An 18,556-nucleotide genomic window follows, 5' to 3' on the forward strand; every position below is an offset into this window, starting at 1 on the left:
AGAGAGAGAGAGAGGAGAAATCTGGGAGATTGCGAGTGCGAATTAAAACAAATGTATGTCCTTATCGCGAAACGCGCTCGGGGAGTAATTTCGCAATGTAGTACATTACGCTTTTCCCTCGCTCGATCGCAAAGCGGCGCGGTGGAGAATTTCAAAATGAGCCGTCGCAATCCCCCCGTTGCAACCCCCACCTCCGCTATACCGATATTGCTACCGGTATTTTGCTCACCGTTTAGCACGTGCACCATGACGCTCGCCGGGGTGACTTTGCTCGAAGCGCATGTATAATTACCGCTATCGTTAAGTTGAGCACGCGTTATTAGGAGCTTGCTGGTGGTACCACGTTTACCCTTCTCTGTCTCCAGCGATACGCCACCCCTGTCGAACGTAACACGTAAGAGCGTTACTTCCGAAAACTGACTTGCGAAAGTTTCATCAAAATCCACATTTGTGTGTGTGTGTGCGTGTGTGTGTGTGTGTGTGCGTGTGTGTGTGTGTGTGTGTGCGCGCGCGCGCTTGTACATGGTTTACTTCGCGTTTATCTCGACGTCTGACGCAGATCGCATCATCCCGTTTCGCCAATCCGACGTCAATTCAAAATTTTCCGATCGACCATTAAAATTCACTCGCTATATCGGCATCAGTGTAACAACGATTCTTGAAGAATAGAAATAATCAGAATTGGCGCAAACTGTCGAAAATTAATTGTAAGTAATTTACTGGTACGACGTACATGGTTTTGCGTGCGAACAGAAGCGATTTCGAAAGCGACGCGATGGGAGAGATTACTCCGATTAGATACGATTGTTCGTTCCACCGCGATATTAGTGCCATTCGAGCGACGATTCCATCAGCTAATTGTGTATTTCACAAAGGTATAATCACCGAGTGTTTCCGACTGTACCTTGGACCATCGAAATCGATCACCGCACCGCCGTGATACCAGGTCACATTGCTCGGAGGCAGATCCTGTAGTTCTATAGTGCAGGTCAAGCTGATTGTGCTGCCCTTCTTGATGTATAACTCCTGGGAAGGCGTGATCCTTGCCTGTATATCTGATAGAAACAGCAATAACGACGAGAAGAAGAGAAGAATGAAAAATCGAAGCAAAGCGCATCGCTTGCGTTCTCGCGATTGGCTTTATTACACTCGAGAAACGATACACGCGAGATTGTATTACTGTCCACGTCGGATTCTACCTTGGAAAATGGATTCTATTTTATTTCGAAAAGCTCAGCGAATCATCGTCGACATGGTCATTGTCGACGATTCACGAGAGAGACGTGGTCACTGTAGGATCGTAGGATGATCAGAAAGGGAAGGGGGGGGGAGGGGAAGGGAGGGAGACAAGTTAAAACAATTGGTTCCCACCGGCCGGGCCGGGCCGGGACGCGAACGAAAGACGCCCGGGGAGATCTTTAAGCGCGATTTATGGGTCTCGCGAAGACGCGCGCGCCTCGCCTCTCTTGCCTCTCGTAAGGAAACTCACCCAAAACCTTCAGTTCCACGGCTCTATATATCTTCGGTTCTGTATTAACCTGACACTCGTAAATGTCGGCGTCCCGCGGTTGCACGTAATCTATTCGCAGATTCCAGTCGTCGGTCTCCGGATTGCCGACTACCGTAAATCTTGCGTCGCTCGTGTAAGTCACCGACATGGACGTCAGGATGTGTAGGTCCCTTTTTCGGATCCAAGATACCTGGTCACATACACACGCGCGAGATGCCACGAATGAGGCGCAGGTAATTGCAGTTTGCCCTCAACCCCTTCGCTGCTTCTACTGCTGTTGCTGTTGCTACTGCTACTGCTGCTGTTGCTGCTATTGCTGCTACTGATTCAACCCGTCCACACGCTCGTTACCTTCCTTACCTCGCATTATAATGAAGTTTTCCGTCGATCTTGTCGAGACTCGAGAGAATTAGAGATACAAAGACGTAATTAACAAGTCCGAGGAAATTTGCATTCCTTTCTAAACATTTGGAAACGTTAGAAAAATGAAGGATTCTAGAGTTGGGAAATTGTACAGAACTACAAAGAAACGAATATTCGTCCTTTTTAGATAGTATAGTTGTCGTAAAGGTGATTCATTCTAAAGAAGGGCGTCCCAAGTGATAAGAATATCGATTTCGATTTGGCACCGGTTCATGAATAAGAAAATGCTGAGGCTTTCACTTTTTTCAGACCTCTCCTATTCTTTTCCCGTAAAAAAGTTACGACGAATTATCGTTGAACGCAAAGAAATCCCGTTTTTAAAACTCTATCGAATCTAAATGAACACTCTAATGAACACGTTACACTTGATTTGCCAGCAGCGAAGGGGTTGCGCGAGCACATTAAATTATTGCAAACACGCGAGATCAATGAGATCAAGCAGTGCTCTAATGAGACTCACAGTTCTGTTTCCTAGATTTTTAACACGACATAATAGAACGGCGGCCTGTCCTATGGCCACCGTTAATTTTTGCGGCGTGTCTTTGAAAAAATAGGTCTTCTTTGGGCCGCGCTGCGACTTTTCCCCTTTGCCGAACGTGTCGTCGTTGAGATGAAAGAATGCTGAAATAGATATAAATTGTGTTGATATCCTATTATTCTTCTCCAGTAACATTCTTTCGTAGGAAAGAATTATAGAGTGCAGTTTAAAAAAATGAACTCGAGGTCTCTGATAAAAAATATCTGAATGTTTTCAATATGGAATATTGATGCATGAACAGTTTATTTTACATACATTTACACATTCGTAGATAATCATTTTTTAAAAATACAATTAATATTAAATAACCATGTTATATTAGATAATTAAATAAAAATCACAGATTTTACGTACATATTTAATTTGGCTTGCTTCTTTATTTATTTAATATATTTCAAAATTTTAATATCTTTAACGGAAAATAACATGCATGAATATATTTTGTGACGAATTTATATTATTCTTGATATATGTATAATAATACGATAGTAAGAACATCAAGTTTAAGTGACTTTGAAAAGCAAAACAGTGATTTAATAGTGACTTGAGAAATTAATAATATTACTATTGTTGTTTTATGAGCTCACAATATATTATACTATTCTTGTGAAAGAAAACACTAAACTATGTTAAAACTATGTTAAAAAAACAGAAATTGAAAAAATATATTTAAATAAATAATCTTTGTAATAATTTTTATTTTTTAATCATAATTTAAATTTCATTTTCTCTAAAAAAGAACTGTTAATTATATTCTCTACCAGATACAATTTTTTGTTAAAAATTATAGACTCTTCAATCGCTTTAATTGTTAATTTCTCTTCTAACTTCAAAAAAGACATATATACTTATTAACTATTGAAAATAAAATACTTATAACTCTCGAAAGTATAATCTTGAATTGCTAATTGTGATTAATTAATTTCCTATTTTTGTCTGTACTACAAAACCCAAAGATGGAAAAAATAAAAAAAAATCTAAAATACAAAATTAAAAGAAAACATGAAATATAGAATAAGAATTATAAAATTATACAGAATTAAATATAATTTCAGCGAATTTCAGTTCATTTATGCAAGCTTTCTTTCCGCGGCTAAAATTAATTTAAAAATTAAATATAAAAGAGTTCTTTTGTTATACTTTTATTTTAAGGAGGCTGAATAAAAAATTTAACTTTGTGAAATCAAATTTTTATTAAATTTGGATAGTTTTATTTTGTTCTGAAATATATTACGAACAGCATATTTCGATTTTATCCTCTTAGCCCAACAGCGGGAAAAATTCAATAATAAAAATGATTTACACCACTCTCTCGGTGCACTCTCTTCGTGCGACCGAAATTACTTGGAGTACAACTGAAATTACGTGGCGTAGCAGAGAGCTGCGGACACAAAAGGGTGTCGGGACCGGAAGAGAGTTCTCTGGAAATGGAAGGAGTGAAGGGGTCGAGGTGGAAGCACGGGACATTTACCGATGCCGCGTTCGCTGTGAAGTGGTTCCGCGTGTAACAGGTATCCGATTCCCAGGAGCAGCAGGGCCATGCCGTGGAACGGGGCCATCTTTCACTTCGCGCACATCTCTCGATCTAATTCACGCGCCACGCCGTTCCGCGTCCGATAGCGACCTGCCCACTACCGTCCGATCCGAATGATCGCTTTCTATTCGCGGCCCTTTTGGTGAGTGAAACACCCGCGAGATCACACCGATCGTTGGCATAATGCCGTCACTGCCACTCGATGTGTCCTCGCTTTTCACATTACCGCGAACCGAGATCGTTTTCACCGTTCTCGCAAGATCGGAAGATCGTCCCCATAATTATAGCCGGTCTCTTACGTTTTTTAAAAATTCAGAATTTAATTTGATTGGAAATTATTGTTGTTCAAAATTATATTAAAAACAAAAACGTAGCAGTCTTCAGAGATCGCTTAATTAGATAACAATCGCTAACGACACGCTCGTCCTTTCGATCGTCCACGCGACTCAACGCGACTCGAGCGCGATCGCACGGAGCGTTTAAGCGGTCAGGGGTAGTGCGACACGGTTGCGGGCCGAGCACTGAATTTCGCTCCTCGCGGGGGATGGGAAAAAGCTCGGAAATCCTGCCACGGTGGCGCCGTGCCCGTTCCATCAGGGCACGTGCGATTGCGCCGAGAGGTCCCCGGCATCGGATGCGATCTCTCTTAATCGGCGAGACGTATTTATCCCGGCGCAGCGCGGCGACCGCGCGCGACTCCCAAAGTCCCGAGTCCCGCGACAACGCGGCCGTAAGTTATCACGATTTACCGGAGCGATCGACATACATACACACATCTCACCCCGAAACGCCGAGCTTCTATCTTACCTATCTTTTCTATCCATTCGCAAAGCGTTCTCGGATAAAGCGATTTACGGTGTATTCGCTATTTTTCTAAAGCAATCTCCTCTTGCGCATAAATAAGAAAATAAAGAGGAACGAATATACACACAAGAAAGCTCTTTTCTCTTGTATATTAACAATATATTTCGATACAATCTTTCAACAACGTAACAATATTCTTAAAAAAATATAAATATATGAATATTTGTAACTTGTAATATAAGATAACTCTTAGCAGAACCCGCTTACCAACCTCTTTATACTTTCTTCAACGAGCGCTTTCATCCCCGAACGGTAATATTAAATACTTATTAAAAGCCGCAAGTCGGAAGATAGTTCTGCAGGTACAACACACCATCATACAAGCACCATCGTATTTTATTCTCTCTTATTATACTCTGCTCCTAATTTCTCTTCTGCGGCTTTCACAACAATGCGTATGAATTGTTTACATGTTTCTAACATTTCATAATATTTGTATGATAAATTATTCTTTTTGTTTAAACAAATATATTTGTTTAAATCTACAAAACGCATCTTCTATTCATATAAATGTAATGTGTATTCGTATAATAATATATTTGATTATTATATATTTGATCTGATTCTGCTATAATTATCATTTTTCTATTTAAGACTTTTTTCACTTACATTTAAAAAAAATTTAACTGTTCCGTTGGGACATCAATCAATAAAACGCTAAAACTATCATGATTTTCATTATTATGCGTAACAAGGCTGCGTTCGGTTTGAACACTCACACGCTTATAATCCATTTTATCTTTATCATTCATTAGATGTAAAACAAAGATAGAAGCATTGAAAGCATCCAAACCGAATATAGTCCAAATAATATTTTATATCTTTACACTAATCATAGATATACAATTATAAAAATATTCGAATTAAAAATTGACAATATGCAAGATTTAGTAATGCTTTCATTGACATTATATATACATACATAAAAAATATAATTATCCCTCCCTTATCATATAAAATATATATAAAATTTTAATAATTTTGTGCATATAATAAATATTGCAAGTAATCTAAACATAGTAACGCTCTTTCTTTAGACATCTTTGAGTCTTTGTAAAATTCCAAGTTAAATGATACGTATAAAATTGTACTCTGTTCTATATTATTTAATTATTCACAGCAGAATAAAAATCTTCCTGTCAATAATAATTCGTGCTATCGACAAGACACTGATACCAGCCTACGTTTTATATATTGTAAAATCACCTTTTGTACCACCCTTTTTCGACACCAATTCTATACCATATATTTGCATTGTGCCAGGACTAGCTGCGTATTTACACATATCATAGATTGTCAGAGCCGCTATACTCACAGCGGTTAAAGCTTCCATTTCGACCCCGGTTTTACCGATACATCTGACCTCCGATGTGATTTCGACTCTGTGCGATTCCTCGTTCAATTTTAAGCATACGTTTACATAAGACAAGGAAAGCGGATGACACAGAGGTATCAGATCAGAAGTACGTTTCGCTGCCATAATACCAGCCAATTGAGCCACTGATAACACATCGCCCTTCTTTACATTGTTTTCCGCGATTAAATTACTGATGACAGGACCAATCCTCACGAATCCCCTTGCTATCGCTACGCGTTTACTATCATTTTTTAATCCAACATCCACCATATTCGCTTTACCGGTCTCGTCTATGTGTGATAATGATGAATACATTCTAATACTTGCATTACTTTTAAGATACTTAGAAATGTATGGAAAATATTTGTACTGCATTGATATGATATTACTCATTTTGCAAGGAAATTTCTCCTTACGATTTGCTGCAACGTAAATATGTTGTAAAATTAATTCTAAAAGATATTGTTAACATAATATAGTTAACAATTTGCGATAATGTCTGTGCGCGTTTCGACAAATCCGAACATATTTTAATAATTAATTATAACGATCAATTAACCTCCAATTAGTATCATTGGCCTATTTTCCATTTGAGTAAGATTGAACATCCCTGAAACAGCAGAGATAAATTCGGTTTGTCGATACTGCTACAGTTTATTTAAAATAAATAGAGAGGAAAAAATACTTGGAAAAAATAATATATAATAATAATATATATAATAATATATATAAAAAATAATATATATAATAATAATAGGAAAAAAAAACTTGAAAGAAAGAAGAAAACAAAAAATCAATCTTTAAATAATTAAAAATATTTTTACTAAGATTTTTTAATAAAAGAATTAAAGTTTTATTATTAAGTACCGCACGTTCTTTCTGTTTTGATTGATACATATGTATGCTTGCATACCTGCGTGTTGCTTCTTTTTTCGAGATATTGCTCTTCTTATCAAATTCTTAAGCGCATTTTCCGAAATTCCACTTCGCAAAGCGTCTCGAAGTGAGACTTCGCCTTTTCCTTCAAATAGACACACTTTCAAATTTCCATCTGCTGTTATTCTTACGCGATTACACGAATCACAAAAGTGTTGACTCATGGATGTAATGAATCCAACCTGCCCTATGAATCCTGGCACATGATAAGCCTGCCGAGAGAACATTATGTACAATATAATTTCAATTAATTCAATTATCAAATAAAGTATTAGCAATTAGAAAAAACAAACCTTGGATGTATTATTAGGCTGATTTGGCAGAGCTTGGAAATCGGAATATTTCTCTCGGATTATTGCTTTCATTTCGTTGAAAGAAATCATTTTATTTTCTTTCCACTGGTTTCCTTGAAACGGCATATATTCTATAAAACGGACATCGACAGGCCGGTCTCTTGTGAAATCAATGAAATCAATTATTTCATCATCGTTGCGACCTCGCATCATCACGCAGTTGATCTAACCATACAAACACATTGATTAAATATTGTATATACCAATTTATGCTTAAAATTTATGTAGCTTTTTAATGAAATTACTTTCACAGGTTTATAGCCAAGCTGAACAGCAAGATCTATGGAAGCCATAACTTTTGCCCAGCCTCTTCTGCGAGTAAACAATTCAAAGCGCTCCTCTTTCAGAGTATCTAGGGATATATTCAGTGCATCTAATCCTGCTTTTTGAAGAGCTGGCAATTGACGTGTTAGAGTTAATCCATTAGTTGTAATCGCAACCTGATCCAAATCTCTCAATTGCTTTAGTTGTCCTAAAATTATATATAAATAAATTTTGAAAATTGAATTAGACACAATATTAAATTAATTAAACACATCTCCATTGAAAAAGAAAACTTTACCAATGATGTCAATGATATCTTTACGAATTGTGGGTTCGCCGCCGGTCAAACGTATTTTGCGCACTCCTTCTTTGACAAAAAGATCAGCTATTTGTATTATTTCATCTGTTTTCAGAATACCTTCCTTCTTAGTTAATTTCACACCTTCTGCAGGCATACAATATGTACCTGTAATATTAAAAAACATGATATTTTGTGTTAAGTGACATTCGTCAAATTCAAGAGAACTCTAATACTGTAATATTTTAAACAATTTTAAAAGGACTCACAGCGAAGGTTGCAACGCTCTGTGAGAGAAATTCTGAGATATGTGTGTTTGCGCCCGAATGTATCTGTGAGTATTTCATGCTCATCCTCCCGTAATTTCGCTCGGAGCTGCTGCAACTGTAATAAACGAGATATTCGTTAAATCAATGACGAACATTTTTAGAAATGTCAAATCTTAAAAATAGACCGCGCTCTGACAGATGCGACGATGACGGCACTTACCCGAGATGGCGTCTCCTCGACTACAGCAGTTTCCGTCGATGCTCTCGCGACACAGCGAAGCTGGTTGACAAGATTGCATCTTCGAAACATTTGTACGATCAACAGACTTCAAAGACAAAACTCCAAAGAGAAAAATAGAAACGTTATGTCATCCACTCACTGATTGATGGAGGGGAGTTTATAGTGTTGCTATCACTGGAAATTGTGCCTTCAATCTCTCCTTGAAATTATTATGCCTGTCCACACTCCACTAATCGATGTATCCTTGATTATGCTTAATGCTTCCTTCTCTACATTATTTATTTTTCGGCCTTGGAGCGAAAAAAACAATTATGTAATATAGGCGTTTACGAATTCGTGACAGTGCTCTTTATCTAGCGCTGTCATTCATTTTTATCTGAGAGAACACTACGTCATTTAGCATTAACGTAGTTAAATTGCGCGCTCCAAACAACATACTTTGTAATTCTTCGCTCTCCTTTTTCTACTCTCATCAGCCATTTGTCAATCATCTGTCATACGGATCACCTGATATCTCACGTGGCTCACATATGTGACACATATGATGCATGTGTACCCGTCCTTTTACAATGTAGATTACTATCTCAATTTTCTCTCCATCTTTTTCTAATTCTTAGAACTAAAAAGAGATGAAGAATTTGTTGAGCCGAGATTAAAATTACACTATATTGATAAAATATTGGTAGAAAGAGGCAATAATTGCGAAACAGCTGTTCGATCTATTTGCTTTACAACAATACTGCCTCGTAGTGATTGAAGCAAGAAACAGCCGGATCAAACCATCGACGAGATACTATTAAAGATTAATGTCCTTACTGAAGTTCACGTTCTTGAGAATATTGAAATGATTAATGCCCGTATTCATAGTCAGGCCTTATATTTAAGGCTTCCTTAAATTTATCTTCAGATACTGTACGAATTATTTCATTGGCTGCTGAGCATCTAAAGATAAATTTAAGGAAGTCTTAAGTAGATTATGAATATGGACAAAAGAGTTAAAAACTGATAATATTGTGATAATTTTTATGATTTATTAGTTTATGATTTATTAGTTTAGTAGATGCATTTAGAACTCAATAATACTCGATTTTTTTTAAATTATGATTCAGTTATCATCAAAATTTGATTATCAACAGAGATGATAATTGCAGAGAAAAAATTATAATTTTTCTGCAATATATAGGATATTATAGCTTTACAAGTATGCACATTTATTTATGGAACATTTATATAATAAAAAATCATGAATTTAATAATGCATAAGCCAAATATTTATGTTAATAATAGCAATTTATATCAATTGTCGATAATGTCAGCATTCTTCAATTATTCCAAGTCCCCAGCCCTTTTTATATCGCCGAAAATTTGCCCAGAGTTGACGGTCTTTAATAATATCTCGTCAGTGATCAAACTAAGTACGGTTGATAATAGAAGAGATCGTAATTACCTACTGAAAGAAGAATCGCTCTTATCGATTATCAGTATAATACTTTTTTCTGTTTAATAATCGTGATTGCTGATCTTCGAAAATCGTAAATTGACTGCTGAGAATAGAGGTTACAAAGAAAAGATTGAGAAAGAAAACTTAATATTTTTGTGCCGCTTAAAAGAATAAGAAGAAAAGTAAAAGAAGAAGAAATGTCTCTTTTTCCTGCTTATTCAAACGATAAAATTGAATGTACAAGCAGTGGTGAAATAGGTAATTATTTCAACTTTTGATCAATGTTTACATTGTGAAGACAATTAAATTGAAAATATATTATTATTTTTTCATTATTTTCCGCTTCAAAATTAGTATATTTTTTGGATATTTGTATTGTATGCTTTAATTTCAGATGTTTCCACCGAGTGGTTGTCAAACTCGAGTTTTCAAACACAAATTCCAATTAAAACAGAACCTCCTGATCTATATTCTTCATCAGATGAGTCTTTACATGAATCTTTGCTTGATACAGAAAAGCAAGTACTATCTGAACCAATTTCTCGAGATACAAAAGTACATGCAAAACAAAAAATCGATAAAAGTCAAAGAACGGATAGGAAAAGACGTACGCATGATAGTAAACGATATAAACCAGATTATGAGCTGGATGTCGAGAATGTATACTTTGAAGATAGGCATAGAGATAAAGGGAACAATAACATAAATACATATTGCCCCAGGGCGAGACCATATTATGATATTAGTGAAAAATCTCTCGGTTATGTTAAGAATAAACAACCAAAGAAAGATATGTTTCATAGGTATTATGTTAAAAATATTGACTCTGCAGAAACAGAGAAGAAAAAAGATACAGTTATCAAGAAGACAAATGAGAAAGAGGCTTCAATGAAGCAAGATGAAGCAAATGAAAGTATGTCTTTTTGGTATAAGAACTTGGAAGAGGAGCAAAAATGTAAAACTCGAGAATTTAATGAACAACTAACGGAAAATCCACATAATGTTGAACTTTGGCTGCAATATATTTACTTTCAGGTATTTAATGAAATATTTCTTGTATATTTTGATTACAAATAGTCATGTTTTAATATATGTGATACAAAGTTAAACTATGTAACAATATTTTAATATACATGTTACAGGATACTCTGGCTTATTATCAAAAACATCAATTAACTAAAGATATGCATCGATCCACAGTATTAAAAAAATTATCTATTGTTGAAAAAGCGCTTGAGAAAAATACAGATTCCAAGGAATTGTTAAAATTAAAGCTACATTTTATGACAGAATTGACACCATCTGATGAACTATCAAATCAATTAAAGGTGTTAGTTAATAAAGATTCGGGGAATATTATGCTGTGGCAACATTTTATCATGGTCACACAAGGTTCGATAGCAATGTGTACTGTACCCCGAGTATTGGATTTATATTCAAAATGCTTCTGTATTTTGAGACAGCGCTCAAGAACAAATCCTTCTATTTATGATGCACAGTTGCTGCGTAAGTAGAGCGTTTGTCGAACACTTTAATTTTATTATATATTATTATATATTATTATTATATATTATTTTATTATGTATATATTATTTATATATATATTATTATATATATATTATATATATATATATTATTTATTAATTTTATTATATTTCTTTCACATATCTTATTAATTCAATACATTATATTTCGTCTAGATATGCTGTATCGATGCTTGATTTTCCTGAGACAGACGGGATTATGGGAACAAATGTGGGAAACAATACGTTTAAATCTAAATTTGAATCTAAACTTAAACAAAAATAGTTTATCCTTTCGAGGATCTATAGATGAAAAAAAATTAAGTAAGTATATTAAATATTGTAAGTTACAACAAAAGACTTCTGTTAAGATTATTCTATATAGATTATTCAAATTGTAGGAAATATTTCAAGTTATTTACTTATGCCAAATTATAATGTTGACATTACATAATAATTTAATAATAATTATTGAGGAGGTAAATGTGAAAAATGCCTACATACATTATATATACAATAAGTACATATATACATACATTATATATACAATAAATATAAAATATATAATTAATTTTCCAAAAAGAACTTAATGGGAGTCTTGTAATGTTAAAATGATAATATATACTATTAATAATATGGAATAATAATACTAATTTTCAGTTGGAATGGAAGAAATGATATTAATGTCACGATTACCATTAAATCAACTATGGCAAAGAACTGAGTCATTGAGAGAGAATTGCCATTGGATTAGCGTTAATAGAGACGAATTAGAATTAGTTGGAGATTCTAGAAGATTTATTTTACCAGAAGATGTAGCAGACTTTGTACATCCAATTCTTTCCCGTAATTCAAACTTTCAAATGGCTGTTTATTCTCTTTTATGTCTAAAAGTACCACTTTTACCTTGTCGTGATTGCTATATGAAAGTAAGTAAAATTATCTTATTATTATTAAATGAGATTATAGAGAAGTAGGAATAAATCAATAAAAATATATTTAAAAAATACTTTATATTTTTTACAGGAATTATTATTGACAAACTTTCATTGGGGAGTAGAATCTTTAGAAGTATTGCTTCCATTTATGTATCCTATGGTAGGTGAAATGGCTGGTCATGATCAAAGGAAAGAATTATTAAAGGACATTCTCGAAGGACGTTTAACATCAGGTCCTCAATATCTCAAGTTTCATCCAGCACAGGAACCATATTTAGATTTTGTACGCAAAATATTTCATACGATCGCGGAAAATCTACCTTTGTTACAACGAACAAGTATATATGTCTGGTGGTTGCGATTAGAAAGATTACTAGTATCTCTCGGCAAAGATGAATCTTTAAAACATGACAATAAGTAAAATTCATATTTACCTAAATTTTAATAGTTTTTATTCTAACAGTTTTATTCCGCAACATGAATCAATTTTTTTTGTTGCAGAGGAAAAAAATTGAGGGCAACATTGAAAGAATTTTTAAAAAAGGACGAAAACAGAAATAACTTGTATTTCTATAAAGAATATGCTTTAATAGAACTAGAAATGGGCAGATTCAGCAACTGTATGAACATTCTTGAAACCGCTATTCAATCTCAAGGGACATGCCCATCTGCGATTATCAATATGTGTGAAAGAGCAGCGCTTTTTAATGTATACAGAACATTCATCGAGACCTTGCTTGATATTAGGACGTACAACGAATCACACAGACCCTGGATACTACAAGTCTTTAGTCAAATGATACCTAACAAAAATGAAAATCAAGAATCTTTGATTGAAGCATATTTACATTCGTGTGTACAAAATTTTCTGCAAGTCCCTTTCAATGAACAAGAAAAAGATACTTTATTTCTATCGAACTTAGAATGTGATGCTATCGTATGTTATGCGTACTTTCTATATATTAAAGATGGTAATATCCAAACTGTTATCAACACATTGAGGAACTGCATTGATCATTCCAAGGATTATCCTTACTTACAGGTACTAATTTAATATTCTGCGAACAATTAAATATTATTAATAAATAAATTGAAATTAAACAATTGTATTGTAAAAAAATTATAAAAAATTTTTTAATCATTGCAGGAAATATTGTACGAAAGTCAAATTGCAATTCTGCAATTACATTACGAGCGGACTCAGAGTATGCAGGCTGTGTTAAAAGAAACCCTAAGCAAAACTTTAAATACATATCCGAATAACTTTTACGCTTTATCTGTATTTGCTGGAATAGAAGTAAAAAGCATTATATTACATTAATAATATAATGAAATTGTAACAACTGCTATAGGACGTTTCTATAAATCGATAACAGAATTATAAAATAATTATCATTTCAGAGTGAATTACCAACTTGGAGATTCAATAGTAGAAGCACTGAGATTGAATTGTGGCGAGCCATGGCAATGTGTCTGGCTGTTCGTAGACGTATTGGTCTTCTAATGAAACTTAATCATCATGATGCAATGAATGCCGCACTGAATAAGTTATTATCTTTTCATCTAACACTCTCCAGGTATAATATAATTAAATCTTTTAAGATGAACTTAAATGCATAAATATTATAATGTATAAAATATACAAAATTATTTTCAGGATATCGTCGACACGATGTTGTCCATTGCTGTGGAGACTGTATATGCTCCTTCTGCGCGAGCATAATTTGTGCGAAAAAAAAGGAGAAGAGATTTATCATGAAAGCGTTACTCAATGTCCATGGGCAAGAAGTATTTACATAGATGCAGCTGAAGTAGCGCCTCAACTTCTCACACAAATTCAAGATCTAATTCGCGAAAAAGAATTAAGAATGCACGTCACACCTGAGGAATTAGATATTCTTCGTGGATAATATAATTTTTTTATATATTAAGAAAAACTGTATTATTCTTGATGTTATCTAAACTATTAACTGTAATATTCTTGATATTATTAATGTCTCCTTTATTTAAATTTTATTTTCTAATGTGATGAATTAAGAGTATATTTAAATGTAAAATAAAAAGTAAATAAGACTTTTTTCAATATGTAAAATAAAATATGTAATAAAATATAAAACAATTTGATATTCAGTCTCATATTCAAAATATTCAAATATCAATTATTTTTAATATATATTACGTACACACATATATTAATCCTAGTAGACCATTGTTATTTTTAGTTATCTTCCCAGTCTCACATACCAGAGTATGTGAAACCCTGCGACTTTTTCACGCTATATCTCTAAACTATACGTATTTTTCAAAACGTGTGAAATTTATACTTCGAAATCAGACGAAGACAGATAAATATGAATCAAATAAATAATATTTTATTTTCAATTAATTACAATGCTTCAAAGAAATTTTATTGGAAAAATTCACAAAAAATGACTATTTTGGATAAAAATTTCCCAAACTTTTAAATTTAATATTCAAGCAAAAACCCGTACGATTTCTTTAGTTGATTCTTTGGACTAACAAAAAAAATAGTATGATATGAATCGCTCAAAAAAGTATAAATATTTGAACATTTTTGAAAAATTTATACATATTATAAGTTTACAATCAATAAATAAAATTTTATTATTTAAACAATATAAAAATGGTAGGTAAAGGATTATACATGTATAAATATTATTGTAGTACTGTATAATTAAGTTTATTAGGGTTTAGTTTAGAGGATGATGCTCTAAAGCAATAAATTCGTTCCGACCGAACGTCGTTCTTCGAAAATTGACAGAAATTATAAAATTTCTACTTATTATATTATATATTATAAAATTTCTATTTATTATATTGAAATATAATTCTTTTTAATTCTACATTATGTGTACTTACTTTTATACTATTCGAAACATATATTTAATAATAAAAAATGAAGGAATACCCAGAATGTCAAAAACTTACAAGTTAGTCACGTATAAGTCCCAAGCACTCTCTTTGAACTTTCGTACATTCTCACGTAAGAATAGCGCAAAAAAATCCTTATAGGCTTATTATATCTATGGATAATTAAAGTTTTTTTCCACCTCTCAATTCGGATCTTCAAATTATATTATAAAAAAGTTACAGCAATATAAAAAATCGCATAGGGTAACGTTAAATCCACGAGTGGCCTGCTAGGGTTAATATATGTTATATGTTATATTATTCATATTTAATATTAATTATAATAGAATATAATTATTTTTTTTAATAATTATATTCTATTTGCTAAATGCAAATGTCGCGTTAAAAATGTACACAATAATGTTATCGTTCGTATTAAAAGATGTTCATATCCGAAAGTCTTTGGCAGTCTTTGATTAGTTCAGTGATGTTGCACAAAAAATTGTAATAGTATTTCAGAACAAATTATAAACAGACTTGAAAAATAAAAGATCGTGTTGTCTTAAATTAAATGTATTGTTTTCTTATTGAGACAGTTAAAAATAATAATTTACAAATTGTGTATGTTTTTAATAATGTAACTAACCTCAAATTGATAGTATATTGGTAGCTAATTAATTGTATGTATGTGAATTAAATGTCGTTACATAAATTTTAAAGATAAATAGAAAGAAAATCTTTCAAATTATATTAAATATACAACAAATATATGAATTGAAAGATAATTACTTCTTATAATATCTTTAATTTCTTTTATCATACTTGTGTATTAATGTATATATTTTTTATTTGCAGTGTTATGAAAATTTGATTACAAACATCACATTTAAAAAAAAATGGATTTAAAAGCTGTAGTTGTTTCTGGAGAAGCTCCAGAGTCTGACGATGATGCATCAAACATTGTCACTGTATGTAACATGTATACATATATACCTATATACATATTATACATATTATACATATATACCTATATACCTATATACATATTATATTTTATACTAAAAGTTTTTAATTTAATATATAACATGAAAAGTGTATTGTCTACAAATTTTATTACATGCAGGGCCTAGGATTCCCTACAATGCGAACACCATCCACATACTGCGGTACCATTATCTCAGGCGAAGCTCCAGAATCTGATGATGGTAAGTTTTATTGACTCTTTTAATTTATAAGGAATTAATTAACATTCAATTTTTATTCACAGATTTAACAAGTTTAAGTAGTATTAGTGGAGCGATAGATGCCATGGCATGTCCTCTTTACACAGATCTTAAAATACCAAGATCTAAAAAAAATTCTATCAAGTATAATAGTTTACTTCATAAAAAGTTATGTAAGTGATTTAATATCTACTTATAATTCATATTTCCTAATTATATATTTTCTATTCATTAAAATATCAAATATTGCAAGCTTATTGAATAAAATGTTTACAAAATACAAATTTTATTTTTGTTAACATTCGTTTATTAATATTACAGCAGTACAATGTGCGTAACTATAGCTAAACAGTATTATGAGATTGTTCATGTGTGGAATATCGATAACTTATTTTCCAATGATTCGTATCTCTAAATCAATTTCGATTTACTACACAGTTACATTCGCATAATTACAATGTTTATCTATAAGTTATATTGTACAAAGAATTTTCTTATAAGTTCTTATAAAACAGCATTTATGAAAGACATTAAATTATATTTTAAAACATAAAATCGATATATGTATATACGTATCGCTTATTAATTTTGAACATCATTTAAATTGACATATGTTAAACAGACGAATGCAATGAAATCTTGGATAGAGACATTCTGCAAATGACCGAGGGCGCAATCACAACCAGCGTACAAGAATTGTCAGCTATTAACCGACAATTGCTGAGAAGTGAATTGGTATTACAAGAGGCTGTGTGTCAATTACGCAATGCATCCGGTCGGGTGAAGGATGCCTCCGACGCTCTACATCAACTCATAGACGACAACTTCTTGCATTCCGTTAAAATTTAATTTTTATTAAGTGCATTTCTATTCTTAAGATATACATGTAGCAATGAGTAACAGGTATGTGCTTACAAGAGACATCACACAACTGTCCGGTACAGATTTGATTTTCCGTGAAATATGTCATTAAAATCTAAGAGACACATTTTTTTTAATGTGTGCGCTAACTCATGTTTAAAGAGTGAAACACTCCTTTGAAAAAAAAAACGATATTTCTATTTTGAACCGAATGCTGGAAATATAAAAAAATGGAAAAAATTTTTTTAACAAAAGTTGTACGATTTTAAAAGTATTTCAATGCTGTGAAGAAAAAAAATTTTAATTTTTTTGTTTAACAATTATTAACAAAAAAATTAAAAATTTAATTTTTTTCACAACTTTTTTGTTTAAAACATTTTTTTTCATCTTTTATACTTCCGATGGTATTCGGCTCGAAATGGAAATATGGTTTTTTTGAGTTGACGCACGTATAAAAAATACGTATCCTTTAGATTTTTGTGTTTAACAACATATTTCACGGAGAATCAAATCGGTACCAGACAGTTGTGTGACGTCCCTTGTTAGTATATAATGTCATGGTACCGTGCATTAGATGCCGGCATTAAAAAAAAAATGCGCTTTCTTCTTTGAGATCTGGGACATTGTTGAGCATTAATCGATCTTCCCTTTAACTGGCAGTACTATTTAATGCGTCCTTTTTATACTTTCCAACGCGTTGTCTCGTTTGTCTCGAGAATATCAATCACATCAATTTATTATAAACTAATATCCTAAGATCGATCTGTGGAACAAAATGTTGCGCCTGATATTTAACGATACATTTGATCATACAGTGAGATAGCAAATAGTTCAATACTGGCTATTGTCTTGCCTACCATTTCGTAAATTTCAATCAGAGTGGTGGCACAAATTCTAATACAAATATGTATAATGCGATTATAGTGCGCAAGAGACTGGTGATAATTATATATATTACGATATATGTATATATATATATATATATATATGTATATTAAAGAACGTCACGATATTGATATAGAGCATTTCTGCGGAGAGTAGACATACACTTTCGTTACAGTTTTAAAAAATTTATAGTAAATGTATATATTTTGATTTCGTGATTTTCAAAG

General features: G+C 32.6%; 4 protein-coding genes across 4 annotated transcripts in view; 2 read left to right on the forward strand and 2 right to left on the reverse strand.

The window, feature by feature from the left end:
- LOC105617139 (hemicentin-1-like) overlaps positions 1-4,030 on the reverse strand; it is a 7,191-nt gene extending 3,161 nt beyond the window's left edge. The window contains exons 1-5 of the mRNA XM_012198712.1: positions 3,943-4,030; positions 2,394-2,554; positions 1,490-1,700; positions 905-1,055; positions 203-378 (exon numbers count right to left, since the gene is read on the reverse strand). Of these exons, the coding sequence (XP_012054102.1) occupies positions 203-378; positions 905-1,055; positions 1,490-1,700; positions 2,394-2,554; positions 3,943-4,030 (787 nt within the window). The remainder of the gene's footprint in view (positions 1-202; positions 379-904; positions 1,056-1,489; positions 1,701-2,393; positions 2,555-3,942) is intronic.
- A 2,019-nt stretch (positions 4,031-6,049) lies between these two features.
- LOC105617035 (molybdenum cofactor biosynthesis protein 1) lies at positions 6,050-8,656 on the reverse strand. Its single transcript, XM_012198615.1, has 7 exons — positions 8,567-8,656; positions 8,347-8,461; positions 8,078-8,245; positions 7,761-7,987; positions 7,456-7,680; positions 7,140-7,374; positions 6,050-6,648 (listed from the first exon to the last, which is right to left on the reverse strand). Exons 1-7 carry the CDS (start codon positions 8,654-8,656, stop codon positions 6,050-6,052), a joined length of 1,659 nt encoding a protein of 552 aa, XP_012054005.1.
- Positions 8,657-10,225: 1,569 nt separating this feature from the next.
- On the forward strand, positions 10,226-14,399 carry LOC105617036 (protein NRDE2 homolog). The gene is made up of 10 exons (XM_012198616.1): positions 10,226-10,286; positions 10,423-11,063; positions 11,171-11,534; positions 11,729-11,875; positions 12,212-12,480; positions 12,578-12,906; positions 12,991-13,531; positions 13,637-13,786; positions 13,891-14,066; positions 14,147-14,399. The coding sequence occupies exons 1-10, from the start codon at positions 10,226-10,228 to the stop codon at positions 14,397-14,399; spliced, it is 2,931 nt and encodes a 976-aa protein (XP_012054006.1).
- Positions 14,400-16,256: 1,857 nt separating this feature from the next.
- LOC105617037 lies at positions 16,257-17,432 on the forward strand. Its single transcript, XM_012198617.1, has 4 exons — positions 16,257-16,328; positions 16,484-16,565; positions 16,628-16,756; positions 17,206-17,432. The coding sequence occupies exons 1-4, from the start codon at positions 16,257-16,259 to the stop codon at positions 17,430-17,432; spliced, it is 510 nt and encodes a 169-aa protein (XP_012054007.1).
- Positions 17,433-18,556: the final 1,124 nt, after the last annotated feature.

The sequence above is a fragment of the Atta cephalotes genome (assembly GCF_000143395.1).
Source record: "Atta cephalotes unplaced genomic scaffold scaffold00011, whole genome shotgun sequence".
Lineage (NCBI taxonomy): Eukaryota > Metazoa > Arthropoda > Insecta > Hymenoptera > Formicidae > Atta > Atta cephalotes.

What these genes read in the sequence shown, in the direction of transcription:
- LOC105617036 (XM_012198616.1), top strand. Translation starts at nt 10,226, where the DNA reads ATGTCTCTTTTTCCTGCTTATTCAAACGATAAAATTGAATGTACAAGC. An exon ending in TTATGATGCACAGTTGCTGC is followed by an intron (nt 11,535 to 11,728) that starts GTAAGTAGAGCG and finishes TATTTCGTCTAG; the next exon opens with ATATGCTGTATCGATGCTTG. An exon ending in GTCGTGATTGCTATATGAAA is followed by an intron (nt 12,481 to 12,577) that starts GTAAGTAAAATT and finishes TATTTTTTACAG; the next exon opens with GAATTATTATTGACAAACTT.
- LOC105617037 (XM_012198617.1), top strand. Translation starts at nt 16,257, where the DNA reads ATGGATTTAAAAGCTGTAGTTGTTTCTGGAGAAGCTCCAGAGTCTGAC. An exon ending in ATGCATCAAACATTGTCACT is followed by an intron (nt 16,329 to 16,483) that starts GTATGTAACATG and finishes TATTACATGCAG; the next exon opens with GGCCTAGGATTCCCTACAAT. An exon ending in TTTACTTCATAAAAAGTTAT is followed by an intron (nt 16,757 to 17,205) that starts GTAAGTGATTTA and finishes TATGTTAAACAG; the next exon opens with ACGAATGCAATGAAATCTTG.
- LOC105617035 (XM_012198615.1), bottom strand. Translation starts at nt 8,656, where the DNA reads ATGTTTCGAAGATGCAATCTTGTCAACCAGCTTCGCTGTGTCGCGAGA. An exon ending in TCGAGGAGACGCCATCTCGG is followed by an intron (nt 8,462 to 8,566) that starts GTAAGTGCCGTC and finishes CGTTTATTACAG; the next exon opens with TTGCAGCAGCTCCGAGCGAA. An exon ending in TTGGCTATAAACCTGTGAAA is followed by an intron (nt 7,681 to 7,760) that starts GTAATTTCATTA and finishes TTGTATGGTTAG; the next exon opens with ATCAACTGCGTGATGATGCG.